Source organism: Bufo bufo, chromosome 1 (genome assembly GCF_905171765.1).
Source record: "Bufo bufo chromosome 1, aBufBuf1.1, whole genome shotgun sequence".
NCBI lineage: Eukaryota > Metazoa > Chordata > Amphibia > Anura > Bufonidae > Bufo > Bufo bufo.
Window position 1 is genome coordinate 147,127,954 of NC_053389.1, and position 24,155 is coordinate 147,152,108.

At 49.5% G+C, this 24,155-nt stretch overlaps 1 protein-coding gene across 2 annotated transcripts; it reads right to left on the bottom strand.

Moving 5' to 3' along the window:
- Positions 1-11,060: 11,060 nt before the first annotated feature.
- SRM (spermidine synthase) lies at positions 11,061-23,771 on the bottom strand. Of its 2 annotated transcripts, none has more exons than XM_040430268.1 (8): positions 23,590-23,771; positions 22,238-22,358; positions 21,605-21,697; positions 20,890-21,064; positions 19,214-19,297; positions 12,718-12,863; positions 12,411-12,533; positions 11,061-11,754 (listed from the first exon to the last, which is right to left on the bottom strand). In XM_040430268.1, the coding sequence occupies exons 1-8, from the start codon at positions 23,721-23,723 to the stop codon at positions 11,737-11,739; spliced, it is 894 nt and encodes a 297-aa protein (XP_040286202.1). In that variant the 5' UTR covers positions 23,724-23,771; the 3' UTR covers positions 11,061-11,736. The 2 variants fall into 2 exon arrangements, with proteins under 2 accessions (XP_040286202.1, XP_040286210.1); XM_040430276.1 differs by having other exon boundaries at positions 20,890-21,043; positions 23,590-23,769.
- Positions 23,772-24,155: the final 384 nt, after the last annotated feature.

The following is a 24,155-nucleotide window of genomic DNA, read 5'->3' on the forward strand; positions in this document are numbered from 1 at the left end:
GGTAGCAAACCGTCGTCACGTTGTCCGATAGGATCTTGATGTGGTGGCCGGAGAGTGTTTGTTCTGCCCTCTTCAGGGTCTCCCAAACAGCTTTCAGCTCTCTGAAATTCGAGGATCTGCGACTGTCGAGATCTGACCATTTCCCCTGAAGGAATTGATCTCTTAGATGGGCCCCCCAGCCCCACTGGCTTGCATCTGTAGTAACTACTATCAATAGAGAAAGATTCCAGGCGACCCCCTTCCTTAGGTTTTTGGGGTTGGTCCACCAAGATAGAGAATCTAGACTTTGACTTGACAGGATTATTTTTGAGTTTAAGGACCGATGGTTTTTGTCCCATGCACTCAGAATTGAGCTCTGTAGTAATCTGGAATGGTACTGAGCCCATGGAATGACCGATATGCAAGATGTCATTAACCCGAGAACCTGCATGGATTCTCTTAGGGTATGGTCCCTTCTTCTCTGAAAGGCTCTTAACTTTTCCCCTATCCTTTCCTGTTTTAGTAGCGGAAGGAAGGAATGCTGACTCTCCGAGTCTAAGATGACACCCAAGAACTGTTTTCTGGTACTCGGAACTAGGTCCGACTTGGCATAATTTATTATCCAGCCTAAGTCTTTGAAGAGGGCCAGGGTCTGTTGGACATTGTCTAGAAGACCTTGCTTTGTCTCTGCGATTAGAAGGAAATCGTCTAGATACGGAATGATCCTTATTTGCTGCTGTCTCAGGTATGCCACTATTTCTGTAATCACCTTCGTGAAAATCCGAGGAGCCGAGGATATTCCGAAGGGTAGGCACTGGAACTGATAATGGAGAATCGTGCCCCCCTGGTTGATTGCAAACCTGAGGTACTGCTGGTGGAGTGGATGTACTGGGATGTGATAATATGCATCTTTTAAATCCATTGTGCATAAGAGATCTCCTACTGATATCAGGGGGATTGATGACTTTATAGATTCCATTTTGAATTTGTGGTAGGCTACAGACCTGTTTAGGGACTTCAGATTGATGATCGTCCTGAACGAGCCGTCCGGCTTTTTTACCTGGAAAAGTCTTGAATAATGACCCCGGCCTTTTTGTTCCACTGGGACCTGTATTATTGCTTTTAGTTTTAACAGTTTTCTTATGTCGAGACATAACTGATTCTTTTGTTCTGTGGACTGAAAATTTGTTATCAGGAATCTCCACGGGGGTGGATTGCGGAACTCTATTTTCACTCCCTCTCGGATTGTACTGAGAATCCAGTAATTCTGAGAGACCCGAGTCCAGGCCTCCCAGAACAAACTGAGTCTGCCCCCGACTGGCCTGGCGTCATTGTTTGTCTGTGTTGGAAGATGGGTTAAACAAGAAACCCCTTCCTCTACCTCCTTTGGGGTAGCTCCATCTCCCCGTTTTACCTTTCCCCCTCTGAAAGGTTGGAAACTGTTTGGAGGGTTTCCGAAAGGGCTGAGGTTTTTTTACTTTTTCCTCTGGGAAGCCCTTCTTTTTGTCGGCCGCACTTTCTAGGATGGAGTCAAGGACCTGACCAAAAAGATAGGACCCAGTAAAGGGGATTGCACAGAGTTTATTCTTTGATGCAATGTCCCCTGTCCAAGATTTGAGCCAGAGGGCCCGTCTTGCAGTATTTGTGAGCGCATCGTTCCTCGCCGCAAACCTAATTGATTCTGCCGAGGCATCCGCCATGAAAGAAGCCACCATTTTTACTAACGGTAAGGAATCTAGAATATCATCTCTGGATGTCCTCATCCTAAGATGATTTTCTAGTTGATCCAGCCATACACACATGGCCCGGGACACTGAGGTAGCCGCAATATTTGTATTTATAGAGGTAGCAGAAGACTCCCAAGCTTTCTTTAAAAGCCCATCCACCTTACGATCCATAGGATCCTTTAGCTGTGAGGAATCTACAAAGGGAATGGAAGTCTTCTTCACCACCTTGGCCACCTGAATATCCACTTTTGGTATCTCGTCCCAGAGTTTTGTTTCTTCTGGGTTAAAGATCAACCTGCTTTTGAATTCACGTGGTACATAAAGCTTCTTGTCACCCTCTTCCCATTCATCTTTAATTAGGTCAGTCAGGTTAGCGTTGACGGGAAAGAGTTTCCTTTTCTTCGCTCTTAGACCGCCAAACATCTCGTCCTGTATAGTGCGCGTCTGCTCCTCCTCCTCTACCGCCATTGTTTGTCTAACAGCTGTCAGGAGAGGGTCTAGATCTTCAGTTCAAAACCGGAACCTCCTAGGTTCCTCTGATAAGGAAGGGGTCTGATCTTCTTCCAATTCGTCTGAATAGTACATTGGTTCTTCCTCTGAGTCAGAATCCACCTGTACTCTAGAACGTTTCGCCGGTGGGGAAGAGGGGACCGGCAGAGAAGAGGGGACTGGAAGGGACGGGGGCTGACTTGTTCCTGCCGCCTGTATCTCCTCCCTCACTATTGCCCTTAATTCTGCCAGAAAGGACGGTTGCTCCTCCTTTAAAATTTTTGCCAAACAATCAGTGCATAGGGCCTTCTTGTATGACTCCGCCAGCTTCTTGGCGCAGGTCCCGCATTTCTTTGGTCTTTTCTTGGAGTCACCATGCGGTTTGTGACCTGGTTCTCTTTCCACCTTAACAGAAGGGGGAGAGAAAGATATAGAAACAGGGCCTGTCAGAGAAACCCTAACTGTGTAGGACCTCACTTACATTTCCCTGGACGAGGGGGTCTGCAGTGGCATCTAGCTTCGCAGATACCTGGCCTTCCATGATGTGTGCTGCATGAAGGATACATCACTCTTTTTTAAATGGACTTACCGCTCGGCTCCGCCTCCTCTTCTGGGGGACTCATCCCAGGAGAATCGACCCCACATGCGAGGCCCCAGAATTCCGAGGCCTCCGCATGGATGCGCGACGCCAGTGGCTTCCGGCTTCCTCGCGTCACTTTCGGTCACGTGGGACGTGACGCGTCATCAGAGAAGCGCCGGAGTCGATACTGTGCCCAGAGCTCCAGCAGGAGAAGCGGCAACAGCGTCCCCATACCGCGGCTCCAGGATACAGGTACCGGGAATGCTAGGGGACCTCTTCCCAGAGAGGTGCTAGCTTTGGGCCCCATCAGAGGCTGAAGAGGAGAGGCATAAGCCCCCCGACCAGCCTCGGCCCATATTGCTCCCCACTAAAAAAGCAGGGAAACTTCCTCTCTGCTCCTATCCTTGTAGGGACAGGAAGAACACTGGTATGAGGGGTGGGGAGGGGCCTTTTAACCTCTCTCGCTTCCTGTCCCTACAGAGGTCCAATAGGACATCCTCCAGTGGGTGCTGTCATGGAGGGACGTCCTGGAAATATAAGTTATATGACATCCAAAACATGATGTCACAGTAAATAACTCTGCTTTAGTCTTTAACACATAAACATAGGAACTGTATTAAGGCTATTGGCAGGTCTAGCTGTATACACATATAAGCTATACTAGCAACCTAGGACAGGTCTTAGCTGGCCAGCTACAATGTGTGCCATTGTTATCAGGTAGAGCGTGTCATATATGGCTCCCCTCTGCCAGCATAGGCAGTTTTAATATTGCTGGCTCGTCTATATGCAGCAGCAGAGAACTCCAAGTTAAACATACAGGTCCCTGAGGTATGTAATAGATTCCGAAGTCTGGGACTAAGACTCCATGAATCCATGTAAATATGATGGAGTGACTGCAGTATTCCATGTGGAAGACAAATCTCAAACATATAATACTTACATTAACGGTAAGTATGCCCATATATATCAGGTACGTGCCAGCGGTGCAAGAGTCACTAAGAAACACAGACCGCATTGTATAACAGAATTACTGACTCAATGGCATTAAAAAAAAAAAAAAAAAAAAACATAGGGGGTCATTTATTAAACTGGTGTAAAGTAGAACTGGCTTAGTTGGCCTTAGCAACCAATCAGATTACACCTTTCATTTTTCACAGCTACTTTGGAAAATGAAAGGTGAAATCTGATTGGTTGCTATGGGTAACTAAGCCAGTTCTACTTTACACCCGGTTGATAAATCTCCCCAATCATTCATAGAGGTGGTACCTGGACACCCAATGACAGGTCTAATGTATAGGAAGAGGTATAGCCATTTCTTTCCTTAAACTCCATGTACCAGATTAACCCTTTGTGGGTCTCTGATAAATGGTCCCTTAATTCCTATTGCTACAAAAAAAAAAAAAATTCACAATCTTTCCTTAGACCTCTTTAACCACCTCAGCCCCCAGTGCTTAAACACCCTGAAAGACCAGGCCACTTTTTACCTACACTACTTTCACCGTTTATTGCTCGGTCATGCAACTTACCACCCAAATTAATTTTACCTCCTTTTCTTCTCACTAATAGAGCTTTCATTTGGTGGTATTTCATTGCTGCTGACATTTTTACTTTTTTTGTTATTAATCGAAATTTAACGATTTTTTTGCAAAAAAATGAAATTTTTCAGTTGTAAAGTTTTGCAAAAAAAACGACATCCATATATAAATTTTGCTCTAAATTTATTGTTCTACATGTCTTTGATAAAAAAAAAATGTTTGGGTAAAAAAAAAATGGTTTGGGTAAAAGTTATAGCGTTTACAAACTATGGTACAAAGATGTGAATTTCCGCTTTTTGAAGGAGCTCTGACTTTCTGAGCACCTGTCATGTTTCCTGAGGTTCTACAATGGCCAGACAGTACAAACACCCCACAAATGACCCCATTTCGGAAAGTACACACCCTAAGGTATTCGCTGATGGGCATAGTGAGTTCATAGAACTTTTTATTTTTTGTCACAAGTTAGCGGAAAATGATGATTTTTTTTTTATTTTTCTTACAAAGTCTCATATTCCACTAACTTGCGACAAAAAATAAAAACTTCCATGAACTCACTATGCCCATCAGCGAATACCTTGGGGTGTCTTCTTTCCAAAATGGGGTCACTTGTGGGGTAGTTATACTGCCCTGGCATTCTAGGGGCCCAAATGTGTGGTAAGCAGGTAAATGACCTGTGAAATCCGAAAGGTGCTCTTTGGAATATGGGCCCCTTTGCCCACCTAGGCTGCAAAAAAGTGTCACACATGTGGTATCTCCATATTCAGGAGAAGTTGGGCAATGTGTTTTGGGGTGTCATTTTACATATACCCATGCTGGGTGAGAGAAATATCTTGGCAAAAGACAACTTTTCCCATTTTTTTATACAAAGTTGGCATTTGACCAAGATATTTATCTCACCCAGCATGGGTATATGTAAAATGACACCCCAAAACACATTCCCCAACTTCTCCTGAATACGGAGATACCACATGTGTGACACTTTTTTGCAGCCTAGGTGGGCAAAGGGGCCCAAATTCCTTTTAGGAGGGCATTTTTAGACATTTGGATACCAGACTTCTTCTCACGCTTTGGGGCCCCTAAAATGCCAGGGCAGTATAAATACCCCACAAGTGACCCCATTTTGGAAAGAAGACACCCCAAGGTATTCAATGAGGGGCATGGCGAGTTCATAGAAAAAAAATTTTTTTGGCACAAGTTAGCGGAAATTGATTTTTTTTTTTTTTTTCTCACAAAGTCTCCCTTTCCGCTAACTTGGGACAAAAATTTCAATCTTTCATGGACTCAATATGCCCTTCAGCAAATACCTTGGGGTGTCTTCTTTCCAAATTGGGGTCATTTGTGGGGTGTTTGTACTGCCCTGGCATTTGAGGGTCTCCGCAATCATTACATGTATGCCCAGCATTAGGAGTTTCTGCTATTCTCCTTATATTGAGCATACGGGTAATGAGATTTTTTTTTTCCGTTCAGCCTCTGGGCTGAAAGAAAAAAAATGAACGGCACAGATTTCTTCATTCGCTTCGATCAATGTGGATGAAAAAATCTCTGCCAAAAAAAGAAAAAGGAGGGGAAAGGCATCTGCCAGGACATAGGAGCTCCGCCCAACATCCATACCCACTTAGCTCGTATGCCCTGGCAAACCCGATTTCTCCATTCACATCAATCGATGTGGATGAATAAATCATTGCCGGGATTTTTTTTTTTTATATATATATATATATATATATATATATACAAAGTGTTTGCCAAAGTATATGAACACCGCCACCTCCTCAGCTCATATGCCTCGGCAAACGTATCTTTTACTGCAGAGGAGAAATCTCGTCTTGCAGCGCCGCATACACAATGCTTCTGTCAGAATGCACATCAGTGCTGCAGCTAGTCGATCGGTTGGTCCACCTGGAAGGTAAAAAAAACAAAACAAAAAAGAAAAAACCAGGCCGCAACGCAATAAATTTATTAACTTCAGAACAGAACATATTAACTTTTTTTAACTTTTTTTACTTACCGGTAATTTTTTTTTTGTTTAGTTTTTTTTACCTTTATAGAACAAACCTCTCCTTCCCCATGGGACAATGTGCAAAGCGCAAATCGCCCAAAGATGTGGCGAAGTACGTTATGCACTTTATCCCAGGTGAAAGGAGAGGTTTGCAGCAGCTGTGAGTAAAAGGGCCCTAATAGCCCTGTGTGCCTGTCCTGTGAGATGCAATCCCTATGCTAGGTGTACCTGTGTGTGGTACTTCCGGAAACACTCTCCTAAGCATAGGGCAGGGTGGTCAGGGCAGTCAGGACAGAAATAGCGGGTGTCACGCCTTATTCCACTCCTGCTACAGACACAACATTTTTTTCGGGGTGGCGGTTGGGTTGAGGTACCAGCAACGACACTGGGGAAATGTCGCTCGTGTAGACGGCTAACTACACTGGTGGATGGGGCCACGGAACCTTCTGGATACAGGAGGTTCTCGATGATCTCTTCCTGGAATTTGAGGAAGGATTATGTTCTCCCAGCCCTACTGTAGAGAACAAAACTATTATACAGCGCCAATTGAATTAAATATACAGACACCTTCTTATACCAGCGTCTGGTTCTGCGGGAAACTAAATAGGGAGCCAACATCTGGTCATTGAAGTCCACCCCTCCCATGAGCGCATTATAGTCGTGGACTGAGAGGGGCTTTTCAATGACACGGGTTGCCCTTTCAATTTGGATTGTCGTGTCTGCGTGAATGGAGGAGAGCATGTAAACGTCACGCTTGTCTCTCCCTTTCACCGCGAGCAGTTCTTCATTACACAAGGCAGCCCTCTCCCCCCTTGCAAGACGGGTGGTAACGAGCCATTGGGGGAAGCCCACGCGACTAGTTCGCGCGGTGCCACAGGCGCAAATCCGTTCTAGAAACAAATGCCTAAAGAGGGCCACACTTGTGTAAAAATTGTCCACATAAAGATGGTACCCCTTGCCGAATAAGGGTGACACCAAGTCCCAGACTGTCTTCCCACTGCTCCCCAGGTAGTCAGGGCAACCGACCGGCTCCAGGGTCTGATCTTTTCCCTCATAGATCCGAAATTTGTGGGTATAGCCTGTGGCCCTTTCACAGAGCTTATACAATTTGACCCCATACCGGGCACGCTTGCTTGGGATGTATTGTTTGAAGCCAAGGCGCCCGGTAAAATGTATTAGGGACTCGTCTACGCAGATGTTTTGCTCAGGGGTATACAAATCTGCAAATTTCTGGTTGAAATGGTCTATGAGGGGCCGAATTTTGTGGAGCCGGTCAAAAGCTGGGTGGCCTCTGGGACGGGAGGTGGTGTTGTCGCTAAAATGCAGAAAACGCAGGATGGTCTCAAATCGTGTCCTGGACATAGCAGCAGAGAACATGGGCATGTGATGAATTGGGTTTGTTGACCAATATGACCGCAATTCATGCTTTTTAGTTAGACCCATGTTCAGGAGAACGCCCAGAAAAATTTTAAGTTCGGAAACTTGGACTGGTTTCCACCGGAAAGGCTGGGCATAATAGCTTCCCGGGTTTGCAGTTATAAATTGTGTGGCATACCGGTTTGTCTCTGCCACGACTAAGTCCAAGAGCTCCGCAGTCAAGAACAGCTCAAAAAATCCCAGGGCCGAACCGATTTGAGCAGTCTCAACCAGAACTCCAGACTGGGCGGTGAAAGGGGGAACTAATGGTGCGGCTGAAGTTGGTGACTGCCAATAAGGGTTTGCCAGCACCTCAGGGATTCTAGGGGCTCTACAGGCCTGTCTGTGCGGTGGCTGCGACGGGGGAACTACTGCACGTGCCACCGTACCAGCTTCAACTGCCCTTCTGGTGCTCGCTACTTCACCAGGTTGTACGGCAGTGCTGGTACTAAGTCCAGGAAGGGCTGCGCTGCTGGTGTATGCCTCACCACGTGATCCGGCAGCGACAGCCCCACTCTGCTGCTCTTGAAGCGGATCCTGCGTAACCTGTGGTCTAGCGACACGGGGCCGGGTACGCCTGGTGCTATCAGGGACCTCCACCTCCTCGTCCGAACTTTGGGTCAGAGAGCCACTGCTTTCCACAGGTTCATATTCTGACCCGCTAGATTCGTCAGTTCCCATTCCTCATCCGACTGGGTCAGAATCCTGTAGGCCTCTTCAGAAGAATACCCCCTGTTTGACATTTTGGACTACTAAATTTAGGGGTATTCCCTGAGACTACCCAAGAAAAAAAGCAAACCTGTCTTACAAAGGGGAGGCTAGCGAAGTACCAGAGGCCACTGCGGTTGATAAAAAATATCAAAACTGATTTTTTTTATCGCCGCAGTGCGTGTAAAGTGAATGTGCAGTGATCAAAAAAAAATAATTTTTTGTCACTGCGGTGGGGCGGGCATGGGTGAACGCACGTGTGGGCGACCGATCAGGCCTGATCGGGCAAACACTGCGTTTTGGGTGGAGGGCGAGCTAAGGTGACACTAATACAATTATAGATCTGACCGTGAACAGTTTTGATCACTTACAGATACTATAAAAGTACAAATGCTGATTAGCGATACGCTAATCAGCAAATAAAAGTGACTGCGGTGTGGTGAGGTGGGCGCTAACTGACGCTAACTACCTAACCAAGGGGCCTAAACTATCCCTAAAACCTAACAGCCAATACTAGTGAAAAAAAAAAAGTGACAGTTTACACTGATCACTTTTTGTCTTTCACTAGTGATTGACAGGGGCGATCAAAGGGGTGATTGGGGTGCAGGGGGGTGATCTGGGGCTAAGGTGTAGTGTTTGGTGTACTCACAGTTCAGTCTGCTCCTCTGCTGGATCCAACCGACGAAAAGGACCAGCAGAGAAGCCATATAACAGATCATATTTACTAATATGATCTGTTATCTGGCTTGTGATTCGATTTTTTAAAAATCAGCAACCTGCCAGCGACGATCATTGGCTGGCAGGTTGCTGATGCAATTGTCCTCGAACTTTTGCCGGCCCGCGATGCGCATGCGCGGGCCGGCTGTGACCGAAATCTCGCGAGAGGACGCGCCAGCGCGTCCACTCGGAATGAAACAACCACCTCCAGGACGCGTCTGTGCGTACAGCGGTCCGGAGGTGGTTAAATGTGCCACAGCAAAATGCACAGGTTCATTTCCCTTTGCGTAGTTTCTGAAAAACAGCAGTTGGATTTTATTTTTCGGTGACAGAGCACTCTGATCTGGTTAGGCCACGCCCCTTCCCACTCAGCCGACTGATATTGAAAAAAAATGAAGTTAAAAATCAACTTCTAGGTCTCGCTAAGCCACGCCCCCTCCACTCCCCAGCTGACAGGGATTGAAAAAATGAAGGTAAAAATCAACTTCTGTCAGCTGCAGGGGTGGGAGGGAGGTTGACTTTCTACCTGCAGCTCACACTCAAACAATACAGTGCTGCTGTCTTACAATGAGCTGTTCAAAAGGACACGCCCCCAATCCAGTAAAGGCTACTGTTAAGGGGGCGGGTCCCTGTGGAGGTCACTGTCAAGGGGGTGGTATGCTGTGAAAGTCACTGTTAAAGGGGAAGGCTGCTATAAAGGTCAAAGTTAAAGGGGTGGGCTGCTGTGGGGGTCCAATTTTAAGGGACTGGGCACCGGGGGGGAGAATCACTGTTTTGGGAGCGGGGTGCTGTAGATGTCAGTTATAGTGGATAGAGTTGATATCTTTTAACGACTCATACAAACATTAAATGAAATAGATTAAATATACCCGAGCGAAGACGGATCCTTCAGCTAGTAAGAAATATTCACAAGTGTACAAACTCCTCCATGATTATCTTCATCAGAATTTCACATGAGCATTTTCAGCGTGGGAAATACACACTGTGTGACAGAAATGAACACTGCTCCTGTGACACAAACTCACAGCATTACAAATGCTTTATAATGCTGTGTGTTCCTGCTCACCTGCAGCTGTTCTGAATTGTACAGCATTATGTGACTACAATTCAGTAACGCCAAGGTCAGGTAGGAACACACAGCATTGTAAATCATTATAATGCTGGGAGTTTGTATCACGGGAGCAGTGTTCATTCCAGGAAATTCTACTGTCACACACAGCATATTTCCTACACCAAATGTGCTCGTGAGAAGTTACATGGGTCAGCGTTTCCAGGTAGTTTATATTTCTTGTCCACAACAAGAACAGATCACTAACAGAAAATAACCTGCAGAAAGCCATTTTTCCCCTTTTTCTTTTTTTATACCAAGGAGGGATCCCAGAAGCTAAAAGTACAAGGATATTCATGCACTGAAGAGAAGACCACATGTCTGCACAGTAGCATGTTTAGGTGAAGTTCTACATATTTATATACAGGTTATGGGTCAGCACCTTCAAGAAGAAGAGATTTATTACTATTTATGGTGATAAGGAGCAAAGCTGTGAAAAATCTTCATTTTAATTTAAAAAAAGCAGGCGGTATTAAAAGGGACTTTCCAGGAGTAAAATATTGATGGCCTGTCCTCAGGACCAACTCCAGCCCATCAGCTGTTTGAAGAGGTCGTGGTGCTCCGGCGAGCAATGCAGGCCAGTGACATCACTGTCATTGGTCACATGACCTATTTGCAGCCAAGTTCCATTCGAGTGAATGGATTTGGGCTGCAATATCAGTTACAGTCACTATACAATGTACATTATTGTGCTTGGTGTGCTGGGAGGAGGCCTGAGGATGGGTCCATCAATATTGTACCCCCGGAAAACCCCTTTAATTAGTTTTTTCCCTAACTTAGAGGACAATGCACAATATGGAATAGGCACAAGGAGGCAGCAAAGGTTTATTTATCAAGTCCCCCCCACCAGTATAAGGAGCCACAAATCACCCAGATGCAATGACAATAAGAGGGCGGCAATTGTGTTTGGATTGGTTTACTGACAGGTAACATCCAGTGATTACAGTTTTTTTCATCTGGCCCATTCCCCCATATTCCTGCAATTTGAATCAACCAACTCTCATCTGGCCAAGCAGGCAAATATGAATCATTGGTGGTTGAGGAGGAAGGAGACTATCGCATGAGCCACTGTTCTTTGCTCTAAAACCAGGAAAAGTGAAGACTAGCAGCAATAGATATATGTAACACATGACAATGATGACATTGGCAATGAGGGGTGTTAACAACAGAATTGTGGCAATTTCCCTTTAACCGTTGAAACCAGCACAATGTATAGTAAGTGACAGGGACCATAGGGTCTTGCTTCAGAAAGAGTTAACAGAAGCAGGGATGCATGCGGAAAATGTAACATGTTGTACCCATAGATTCTAGGCCTTAAAAGCGGGCAGAGACGAGTGTACAGATCACAGTTTCCGGCACTGGAATAGAGCTAGGAGGAGCAGCCATGTCCTGCGTCCCATTCACATGGGAGAGTGGCTTGTGTTCCCTGGTTGAAAAGCCGGAGGTTTTTTGAAGATTTTGACGTCATGTCTGCTGACAGCTCACACATCGCTGAGCGCCTGATGGGAAAAAAAGATGGGTAGTTGTTAGAAAAGAGACACGTCTTCAAGACAGAGGAGTCCCGAGACACAATCACACTCGTCAGATCCGAGCTGAACAGACTTCAGAACAAAGAGGACGAGCGCAACACTGCTGGGGGTGTGGAATAAGGAGCCACTAGGACTTTAAACCTCATCACCTACAAGGCACCCCAAAATATACACACGTTAGTGGGCGTGCTGTCACGATTAATTGAATATGGTGAGCTATTTTGAACTGGTACTTGTCAAGGCACATGAAACCCACTGAGCAGGCCCCAGAGGGTCCATGTAATTCCAGGCTCATTTCAACCACAGACAAGTCTTGTCACTGGTGAGATGCATCATTTACATACACCGCATGCTAGAATAACCATTTCCCTTCTGACACCTCAGTTGGCAGTTTAGTGCATTCAAACGACACTAGTTCTATGGGACTGTGAATGCGATGTCCCAAAAGGCAACCCCGTACCCGCAAACAATGATGATCCTAATGATAGCCCTCTTTTGTTGTAGATGGTCCAACAATAGTCTCCAGCCTGTGGTAAGTCTGTAACACCCATGGTCAGGTTTAGTTTCACCACACCTGAAGAGCCATAGATAGGACACCCTCTATCCTTCTATATAAACCATTTTACCTTCCGTGTAAACTCTGGGAGAATGAATGCTGCCCGATGAATGTTGGAATTGTAGTATCTGAGGTTCATCTCATCCACTTGTTCCTGAGTAAGCGCTTGCACAGGTTCACAGAAACTTGTGTTCTGCAAGACGTAAAAGCATGGTTATGGAAGCTGAATGAAAGCATATTCTCAGTCTCCACTCATGTGACGAGGAAGTGAGAGTGCTAACCTAGTCCACATGGTGGTCATCACTACACAATACTCAGAGCGGAAACCATTTAGCGCAACGTAGATTTGAATAAGAAGCAAAGCTAAAATCACTCACTGGGTTTTTGCTGCAGAGCATGAAGCCGATCTGGCCGCTGGGGTAGGTGGGGATGGTGCAGTAGGCATATTCTACCACAGGGAATAGAGTCTTGCAGAACTGATGCATCTCCTTGATAAGGTCCAGGTGCAGCCACTGACATTCCCCTGTACGGGAGCAGAGAGCAGGTCTTAAACGGGTTGTCCGAGATAACTAAAATCTCGGATAACCCTTACAAGGTTTTAAAATAAAATAAAAAGGAGACTTTTGTATTACTTACCAGTAAAGTCTCTTTCTCGCTCTTCCTTGGGGGACACAGGAAACCATGGGTATAGCTCTGCTCCCTAGGAGGCGTGACACTAAGCGAAAGCTGTAAGCCCCTCCTCCATCAGCTATACCCTTCAGCCTGGAGAAGAGACTGCCAGTTGCGTGTCCAAGTAGTGAAAGATAACCACCAACCGGAAAAAGAACTGTCGAGCCCCAACGGGGGCAACCAAGCCGGAACCACAACTGTAACCCAATGAAGGGCGGGTGCTGTGTCCCCCAAGGAAGAGCGAGAAAGAGACTTTACTGGTAAGTAATACAAAAGTCTCCTTTTCTCGCCCATATTCCTTGGGGGACACAGGAAACCATGGGACGTTCCAGAGCAGTCCCAGAAGGGAGGGACCAGAACAAACTCAACCAACGCCAGAGGCATCAATCAACTGCCGCCTGCAACACCAGACGGCCTAAAGCAGCGTCAGCCGACGCATGAGTATGCACCCTGTAGAACTTGGTGAAGGTGTGCAAGGAGGACCAAGTGGCCGCCTTGCAAATCTGCTCCGAAGAAGCCCGATTTCTCTGAGCCCAGGAAGCCCCGACCGCTCTAGTGGAGTGAGCGGTAACACCAAGGGGAGGAACCCTGCCCTTGGCGAGATAAGCCTCAGTAACAGCCATCTTGACAAAACGAGCGATAGCAACTTTGGATGCCGCCATCCCTCTGCGCGACCCTTCCGGGACCACAAAGAGCGAGTCAATATGCCTGAAAGAGCTGGTTACTTCCAGGTAAATCTTGAGCGCCCTGACAACGTCCAGGCGATGAAGCTTCCTCTCCCGCGGATGGGAAGGGGAAGGACACAAAGAGGGGAGAACGATGTCCTCGTTCAGATGAAAGGCGGAGACCACCTTAGGAAGGAAGGAAGGGACCGGACGAAGAACCACCTTGTCCTGGTGGAACACTAGGAAAGGTTCCAGACAGGAGAGTGCAGCCAATTCGGACACCCTCCGAAGAGAGGTGATGGCTACAAGGAAAATAACCTTGCAGGACAGAAGTCGCAAGGAAACCGTCCGCAGAGGCTCGAAAGGAGAAGCCTGGAGCGCTGAGAGAACCAGGTTCAGGTCCCAGGGCGGTACCGGAGGGCGATACGGGGGAACCGCGTGAGCCACGCCCTGAAGGAAGGTCTTGACAGGACCAAGGGGGGCCAGTGGGCGCTGAAACAAAATGGACAGCGCAGATACCTGACCCTTCAAAGAACTAAGGCCTAGACCTTGGGCCAGTCCGCTCTGCAGGAAGGACAAAACGGTGGGGAGAGAAAAGCGGAGCGGAGGAATCCCCAGATCGGCACAGAACCCCAAAAAAGTCCTCCAGGTCCTATAATAGATCCTAGAAGAGGACGGCTTACGGGCGCGGATCATGGTGCGGACGACATCCGCAGAAAAACCCCTACGTGTCAGGACGGTGGTCTCAACAACCACGCCGTCAAACGTAGGGACCCTAAACGCGGGTGGAAGATCGGTCCCTGAGAGAGAAGATCTTCCCTGGCGGGCAGTGGCCAGGGCGCGTCTGCCAGGAGCAGCATGAGGTCGGCATACCAAGACCGGCGGGGCCAGTCCGGAGCGACCAGAATCACCGAGACGCCTTCCGCCGCGATCTTCCGAAGGACCTTGGGCAGGAGAGGGATGGGAGGGAATATGTATGGGCGCGCGAAGCCTCGCCAAGGAAGAACGAGGGCGTCGGCTCCGCAAGCTCCCGGATCCCTGGCCCTGGACAGATAGGCGGGGACCTTGTGATTGAATTTTGAGGCCATGAGGTCCACGTCCGGAATGCCCCAACGAAGGCAAATGGCCTCGAATACCTCCGGGTGAAGAGACCACTCGCCGGGGTCGACGGTGGTGCGACTGAGGAAGTCCGCCGCCCAATTGTCCACCCCTGGAATAAAAATTGCAGATAGGGCCGGGACGTGGGCTTCCGCCCAACGGAGAATGCTGGTGACCTCCCGCATCGCTGCAGCGCTGCGAGTGCCCCCCTGGTGGTTTATGTACGCCACGGCCGTGGCGTTGTCTGATTGTACACGAACTGGATGACCCTTCAGCAGATGAGTCCAGTGTCGTAGAGACAGAAGGGCCGCTCTCAGTTCCAGGACATTGATCGAGAGTTTGGACTCCGATGGAGACCAAATGCCCTGGACGGATCGGGGAGGAAACACGCCTCCCCAGCCCGAGAGACTGGCATCGGTTGTAACCACCAACCAGTTGAGTGGCAGAAAGGACCTGCCCAGAAGAGGGGACTGTAACCACCAGCGGAGAGATGACCGCACCGGAGGCGACAGATGGAAGGGATGATCCAGAGACTGCGGCGATTTGTCCCAGGAGGAGAGGATCGCCCGTTGGAGAGGGCGGGAGTGAAACTGCGCAAATGGGATCGCCTCGAAGCAGGCAACCATCTGCCCCAATACCCGCATGCAGAAGCGGAAGGACGGTCGACGGTGGAGAAGGAGACCCCGAACCGCCCCACGGAGGATCAGACGTTTTTCCGAGGGAAGACGTACCTCCGCCGCTCCCGTGTCTAAAAGCATTCCCAGGAAGACGAGTTGTCTGGAGGGGGGAAGGGAGGACTTGGGGAAGTTGATGACCCAACCAAACCTCGCCAGAGTCTCTAGAGTGAGATCCACGCTGGCAACCGCTTGAGAAAGGGACGGAGCCTTGATGAGGATATCGTCCAAGTACGGTAGCAGAAAAACACCCCTGGAACGGAGTAAGGCTAAAACCGGGGCCAGGACCTTGGTGAACACCCGGGGGGCTGTTGCCAGTCCAAAGGGAAGGGCGACAAATTGGAAGTGGAGGTCCCCCACGGCGAATCGAAGGAAGCGATGGTGACACTGGGCTACCGGAACATGGAGGTAGGCATCCTGTATATCGATGGAAGACATGAAATCTCCCTGCTCCAGGGAAGCCACCGCGGAGCGGAGGGACTCCATCCGAAACCGTCGAAGGAGGAGAAAACGGTTGAGCTTTTTGAGGTCCAAAATGGGCCGCACCGAACCTCCCTTCTTGGGAACTACAAAGAGGTTCGAGTAGAACCCTTGGAATCTTTCCTCTAGAGGAACGGGGGTAATCACCCCCCTGTCCAGTAAAGCTTGAACGGCCGCGGAGAACGCGGCCGCGTCTTTCGGGTCTCGCGTGGGGCGGGAGCGAAAGAACCGATCCGGAGGGAAGGATGCAAATTCGATTTTGTATCCGGAGGACACAATTTCGAGGGCCCAGGCGTCGGAGACGTGAGCCATCCAGACGTCCTTGAAAAGGAGGAGCCGGCCCCCCACCCGGGTGGGTGGGGGCGCGCCTTCAGGCAGAGGACTGTTTTGCCGCGGGTGTGCGGGCAGCCTGCGGCTTGCGCCAGGAGGGCTGCGCCCGAAAAAACGGCTTCCTACGCTTGTCCTGGGGAGGAGCCGAAGCGGCAGCTGTGGTGGGAGCCCCAGAGGCCCTGCGGGAGGACCGAAAACGAGACGCACCAGGGCGTCCGCGGGGGGCGCCCCTGGCTTGGGGTTGAGGAAGATGGGTGCTTTTACCACCCGTGGCCTCTGAAATAAGTTCGTCTAAGCGGACCCTGAAAAGGCGGGAACCCGCAAACGGTAGCCCCGCCAAGGAACGTTTGGAGGCAGCGTCCGCTTTCCAGACCTTCAGCCAGAGCTCCCTCCTGACGGCAACTGCCAGGGCGGAGGAGCGCGCAATAAGGGCTCCCGCATCAAGGGAGGCCTCACAGACAAAATTCCCGGCCCGAATAATAAGCTGGGCCAAGGAACGTAGGTCCTGGATGGGGATGTCCGAGTCCAACTCCTGTTCCAGCTGCGTACCCCAAGCAGAGATTGCTTTCCCTGCCCAAGCAGAGGCAAAAACCGGTCTGAGGGCAGAACCGGAGGCAGCAAAAATGCCCTTGGACAGGGTCTCCATGCGACGGTCCTCCGCTGACTGAAGAGAGGACCCGTCGGGAACAGGGATGGCCGTGTTCTTTGACAGCCGGGCCACAGGGGGGTCTACCTTGGGTGGGGAAGACCAGGTGGCCACGACATCGGCTGGAAAAGGATAGCAAATGTCCAGCTTCTTTGGGTTGACAAAACGGGCGTCCGGGCGAGCCCAAGCCTTAGACACCACAGAGGAGAAATCAGAGTGGATTGGAAAGACTTTTGAGGCCTGCCTGGGTCTGATAAAGGAGACGCTAGCTGCGTCCGAGCTAGGGGGGTCATCCTGCACCTTAAAGGTGTCACGTATATCAGAGATGAGTTGACCCATCGCTGAGGCTAGCTTGGACGGCAGGGCCGAGTCCATTTCCAAATCTGAAGCCGCCAATTCACCTTCAGAGAGCGAATCCTTTGGAGAGGAGAGGCTCGTCTGGGTGCGCACGCGTGGCGGGGAGAGGGAGGCATCCGAGGAGGAGGCTCGCTCTACTCTAATACGCTTCTGAGAGTGCCTAGCTCGGGAGGGGTCACTAGGAGAGGATGAACCCGCTGCAGCGGCAGAAGCAGTGGACCCGGAGGGCGCGACAGTCAGAGTGGCGTCCTGCGGGGTAGGTGGCCTGTCTATTAGGCGGCCCACGACATGAGTGAGGCTTTCCACGGCCTGGGACAGGGATCTAGCCCAGTCAGGCGGGTCAGAGGAAGCAGGGAGCGACACAGCGGGCGACTGAGGCTGCGGTGGAGCTCGGCATGCAGTACAGTGCGGATCAGACTGCCCCCGGGGAAAGGGTTCCCTACAAGCGGTACAGGCATGGTACCATGGCTTGGCGGCTGCAGAAGGGTCTGACATGGTGGAAAGATGTTGCACTTTAAAGCAACAGTACTGTGGCACGGAGGGGGTTAAACAGTCCTACCAGACCCGATGATACAAGCGGCAGCTGTAAGGGGAACAGACTGAGGAGGCTGTGGAGGAGAGGCAGCAGCACGGAGCTGAAAGGCTTCAGGATCGCACGGCAGAGAGATGAACCCGGAAGTAGCGGAGCGCAGCAGCACGGAGCTGAATGTGTAAGGAAGCTCCGCCCCCCCTCTGCCGCGCTGAAGCCGAAGCAGAGCCGCGCGCGCGCGGCAAAATGATTTTAACCCCCAAGGATGTTGAAGTGCCGGCCATGACATGGCGCCGTTCATGCCAGGAAAACGGCTCCCACCGCGCCTAGATGTAGCAGACGGCTTGCATGTCTGCAGCCGTCCCCTGTAAGGCAGCGTTCTAGGACTTGCCCAGATAGACTGCCCTCCAACTATGCCCGGTAACGTCCCGATATGCGGGGGGGGGGGGGGGGGGGGGGGGGGCGGGTTGTCCGCAGCAGTGGTCATGTAACAGTGGCCATGTTGGTAGCAGCGGTGGGAGGGAGGAAGGGGAGGCTGGAGCAGCCACTCTCACCATACGCTGTCTTCGCCCTCAGTCCATCCAGCGGGGTCGCCCCTTCAGCTCCTGGCACCGCGGTGGCAGGAAGCCGGGGGAGGGACTTGGCGTGCGGGCGACCCTGAGCTGGCGGGACGCAGGGGAGCGAGGCTGCCCTGGTCCACCTTGTCTTCTGTGGGGGAGGCGGCAGTGCGGAATTACCGGCACTGGCGCAACTCAACCCCGGGAGAAACAGAGGGGTCTAATGCGCCTCTGTTGTCCCTGTAGGTAGAAAAAAACCGAGTTAAAAACAACAAATACGTAAAAATTAAAAATCATAGGATAACAACCCTGCATAAGCAGGGGGTGTCTTGCCTCCTTGGACACTAAGCAAAAACTGGCAGTCTCTTCTCCAGGCTGAAGGGTATAGCTGATGGAGGAGGGGCTTACAGCTTTCGCTTAGTGTCACGCCTCCTAGGGAGCAGAGCTATACCCATGGTTTCCTGTGTCCCCCAAGGAATATGGGCGAGAAAACTATTTACTCATCAATTACTCCAGCGCAGTTTGCTGAGGCACTTCTCCTGTGGTCTAGATGCCGTTTCTTTTCAAACAGCAGCGGAGACGTACCTGGACACTGCCCATGACCACTGCAGCCAATCACTGTCCTCTGTTGTTGACCATCAGGGACAGTGATTGGCTGCAGCAGTCACATCTCTGCTGCTATTTAACAACAAACAGCAGCTGAAGTACTAGGGAAGCTCCTCAGAACAGCGCTAGAGTAACAGGTGAGTAGAAGATGTTTCTAAGATCTTGTACGGATTGTCCCAAAAATGTTATTAACTGAGACAACCCCTTCAACAGAGCAAAAAGGCATGGTGGGAATCGCGTATGATGCGTAATATTTTCTCACCTTGACAGCAGAGAATCCCACCCTCCCTGAGCGCCGTCTTCATTAGCTGGTAGTAAGACTCTTTAAAGAGAGATTCCGCAGGACCTGGGGCCGACAAGATACTTGTGATGATGGAACAGAACAGGCATATATACTGAATTCAATACTAAGTCTAGTTTCACATCTGTGCCAGGGTGATCCAAACGCCAGTTCCGGCAAAAATGCCAGGAATTGGCTGGATACAAACGGCAGCGTTTTCTGTCCAGCCAATTCTCTGCATATTTGCCAGGTAGAGGCCGGATTTCTGCCAGACCCCATTATAGTTAATGGGGTCAGGCAGACAGGTGGCAGTATCCAGAGACCTCCGGCAGGCTGTTCCCTATTGGAACCACAACATGCAACTAATTCTTCTAAAGTAGGCCAACTAATAATTGTTATTCATTTAGATTACACCATCTAAAGGGGCACCAGATATACCAACCAGATTCGGCCATTGCGATAAATGACATTTTCAGAAGGTCTAATGCAGGGCTCTGACCGAGACAGAATAAGAAATTCACAGATGTTTCACAGTACCCCCATAAAAAAGGAACCAGTCAGCAGTATTGACCACCTTAAACAGCCATTACCCCTCTACAGGCACCAGGGAGACCCTTCTCATTATATCCATGGGTGACAACAGTAATACTACACAACTTAGAAAAGACACATTGCACAAGATTCATTTTCAAGTGTCCTGCAATCTCATCTAGGCTTCATTAACATGTGTTTGCAGGAGACAGTATATGATGCAGACATGACAATCAAGCCTAGATGGGAAGGGGGGGGGGGGGGGGGGGGGGTTCCCAGCAAGATTAGAGGACGCTTGTCTGCTGAAATGCCCAGAGGGTTGTTCGGAGATTAATATGCCTGCAGTGGAGGAGTTGTTCAAAGTTATGCTGTAGAGGTGAGCGTATCGATTCAAAGCTATCCCCCCACCACCACCCCCCGGATTGACAGAGGCAGACACCTTGCACCTGTGATAACTTGCGATGCAATCGCAGAGGCTCTGCTTCTGTGACAGCGACTGTTCATGCGCAGCTATCAAGAAGTGTAGATGTGCATGCACGGTAGCTGCTCTAGAAGCACAGGCTCTACAGTTGTGGCGCTAGTTGGAAAAGCAGCACAGGGACCATTGTCAGAACCCATCAATGAAGCGGCAGGAGGGAGCTTCTTCACCAACGGAGCAACCACTCACAGGTGAAGAACCCTTGTGGATGAGAGGAATCATACAGATCAAAGCGCTCATATTTAGCTTGCTGTATCAATAATGGCACTCATGATATGATGAGAAAGGTCTCCATAGCACTTATATAGCAACGAGAGTGGTTTAGGGAGGTCAAAACCAATGACACGTCTCCTTTAGAAGAACACTCTAGTCATCACACTGCTGTGAAAAGAGTGAATGTCAGTGTCATGCTCGGCCCTGCACTAGGCATAACATAGGTTGGCCATCCCTGCACTGAGGCTCTCCAGCTGTTGCAAAACTACAACTCCCATCATGCCCAGACTGCCTACAGCTAGCAGCCTACAGCAGGGCATGGTGGGAGTTGTAGTTTTACAACAGCTGGAGAGCCGCAGGTTGGCCATGCCTGACATAGTGCATCAGTGTGTATGTCTCGTGCTGAAGAACTGCCCTAGTCCCAGAGCAATCTTACCAACTGGGTCAGAGGAGTCCGTGATGATGACATCAAATGCATCTTGGTTCTGTTTCATGAACTGGAAACCATCACCCACGTGTAAAGTGAGTTTAGGACTGGAGTAACCCACAGCCATGCCAGGCAGATACTGCTTGGATACATTGATGACCTCCTGGAAGGAAAATGTCCTGGTCTGTCATTTTAGAAAAGGATCTTACTAGGGATGAGCAAATCGACGATGGAGGTTTCATAAAACTTTGTTCTAATACTGGAGCTCCGTACAGTATTAGAATGTATTGGCTCCGATGAGCTGAAGTTATTGCTTTGCGAAGTCTCGCGAGACTTTGCACAATAACTTCATAAATTAATTTGTACTGTAAAAAAAACATTTCCCGAACTCGGGAAGCAATAACTTTGGCTCATCTGAGCCAATACATTCTAATACTGTACTGTGCTCCTGCTCCGTACAGTATTAGAACAAAGTTTTATGTGAATAGATTTCAGATGTTTCATCCAAAGTCGATTCGCTCATCCCTAGATGTTACCACAGAGGTCTGTCTTACCCAGCTTTTCTGGACTCCTGACTGTGTCCATGGAGTCATGCATTGCTACATAACCAAGCAATTTGGCTGGGTGACAGACCCTATGAAACCTGGATGGAGTGAGAGGTATCACAGGATGGAATATTACACAGGGATAGTCCAGATACTTGTCCTGAGCAGCCTGCTCTCACCTCGTCAATCTCACACTGCACCACAGACTCCACGGACGGATGCTTCACCACCTCTCGCAAAACCCCTCCATCACCTCCGCCGATGATGAGCACCTGAGAAGACACAAAAAAAAACTAGTTCTCAGGATGGATTAGAGGAATAAAACTTGTCAGTCTGCAGACACTTGGGAGACATCTGGAAATATGGGGTCTTTCACCTTCCTTGTCTCCTCCATGTTGGGCGGGTGAGTCAGGAGAGGGGGGTGCTTAGTCAATAAAGTGGACTTTCATGTTACTTGGCCTACACCAGGGATCAGAAACTCCCAGCATGCACACTGACTCCGCGGTTTTTGTAACTTCTGTAGAAGTAAAAGGAGGATTATGGGAGTTGTAGTTTCAGAACAGCTGGAGCGCCGGAGGTTGCTGATTCTTGGCCTACATTGTAGACAGAACAGTCAGGAGGGGGGATGGGAGGTTTGGTGTCCCATTTTGCCCCATGGATTCCACCAGGGTATCCATTTATTTTTGTCTTCACCTTCAGATTGCAATATGAGATCAGGCAAAAGAAGATCTTGGGGTCTCTCTACAGGACTGGCGGAGATCCAAGATGGAAATGCCCTTCTACATATTCCTATTCTGAGTGGGGACACTTACCTTTTTGGGCTTGGGGTGGCTGCACAGTGGGAGGTTGGCAATCATTTCCTGGTAGGAGAATTCATCTCTTTCTGTGCACTGGATTAACCCATCCAACACCAGCACGTTCCCGTACGTCTTGCTGCAAAACAGACTGTATTAATCACTCATTACCCTCAGGTAAAGAACTGGACCACCAAACGCCTCAGACTAGGAAAACAAGGGACACAGGACTATTCCCAGGAACTAGGTGAAATTATTTTAGTCCAGCATTGAAAATCCAGAACCTATCAGATCCCACTGATACTATATTGACGTCTGCCTCCATTTGTAGTGCCTTTTCTCTGAGTGGACATTTAAGATATTTATTAGTCCTTGCAGAGCTTTCTACGTTGCACCTGAATAAATTACCATTGTGGATCCTGGAAAAGCTGGGTGACGACCGCTGTGGAAGGAGAGGTCAGGTGTGATCACTCAGCAGACACGAACTGGGAAAAGCTCTCTGTCCTTCAGCTATAACATGATGGAGTGTGGCACCATGACTGTATCCAGGTTCAGCTCTGCTGCATCCCTAGGACAATCTCAGGAGAATTAAAACCTAGAAGAGGAGGATTTCTCCAGAAATAGCTGACTGCTCCTGAAACTCTACACGTAACAACCCCGACTCTGCTACGTTGATGGTATTGTTACCGACAGATCATCTTTCAAGAAGCATTCTACTGAATCAATAGTGAGGGCCTACAGAATCTTCTAGAAGTAATGGGAAAACTGCACAGAACAGTCTATAGTGACCGGGCGGCTCTGAGGATATACATTATAGAACAGTGGTCACTGGACACTACAACACCCAGCATTTCCAGACAGCCAGCACTACAACCTGGTGGGATCAAGAGCAGCTAATCATGAGGGGGTGGTAGTAGTTTCATCAAAAGGGGCTGTCAAATCAGAAGCCATTGCCTTGTAACCCTCTCTGCATTTAGCCAGGGGCACTGGAAGATTCCACACCAGTTTCTCATGGGGGTGGACAAGGCAGGAGCAGCCACCTTGGGTCTATACTATTGTGTAATGCAGGGGTGTCACCTATAGATCAGCGGTGTACAACCTATTACAAAACTACCACTCCCTGCATGCTGTCAGAGCATGGTGGGAGTTGTAGTTTGCAACAGTTAGAGAGGAACTGCAGGTTATTCTATATACGATAGGATGATGGTAGTGTGGTCTAAGACTCATTCTATAGGCCACTTCCTGTATATATAGACCATGGAGAGCTGCACATATAGGAGTGGCGGGACATGGGCTAGAGAGGACACGTGACCTGCATGGCTTGGGGTGCAGCCGGGTGACAGGTGCAGCGCCTGGTGGGTCACATTTACCTCTTGAACACCAAGATCTCCTGGAAAGCGGACTTGTGGTGGTGCAGCACCTCCTCCACCTGCAGGGACATGGCCTGCCCCGGCCACAGGCTGCAGGTCTCCCGGAACCAGCCATCCCGGACCGGCAGCTCCATGACGAGCCCTGGAGCTGTGCACAGCGCACACTAACTGATGCGCACAACGTGCCTCACGGCGACCAATGAGAGCTCTCTGAAGGCGGGGCCAGGCGACTGGCGGGTTAGAGTGACTCGCCACGTGGTGCCAGGTAGACGCCGATATCGCTGGGGCCATGTTTACTACGGGCACGGTGGGGAAGGTGTGAGTGATTGCCCTAGCATGACTGACCTCCCCCTGGCTGCTATGTTGGGTGTGTCCAGAAATACAGTAATGGGGGAAATAGGCTCCTTTTCCATGCGTAATGTCTACCCTTAAAATTTGAGCATGCCCATAAGTCAGAGCACGCCCACTAGGCGGTACTGCTGTGTGCTTAGCACCATGGGACCTACTAAAAGGAATGACAGAATGCAATGCCCAGGAAAGTGGAATGCCTATAGAGAATAATGGAC

Bases quoted from the DNA above. Each gene is read 5' to 3' on its own strand.
- SRM (XM_040430268.1), bottom strand. From the start codon at position 23,723: ATGGAGCTGCCGGTCCGGGATGGCTGGTTCCGGGAGACCTGCAGCCTG. The intron at 21,698-22,237 runs GTAAGTGTCCCC...GTGTCTTCTCAG, and splicing joins GCCACCCCAAGCCCAAAAAG to GTGCTCATCATCGGCGGAGG. The intron at 12,864-19,213 runs GTGAGAAAATAT...GCTCCCGTACAG, and splicing joins TGGGATTCTCTGCTGTCAAG to GGGAATGTCAGTGGCTGCAC.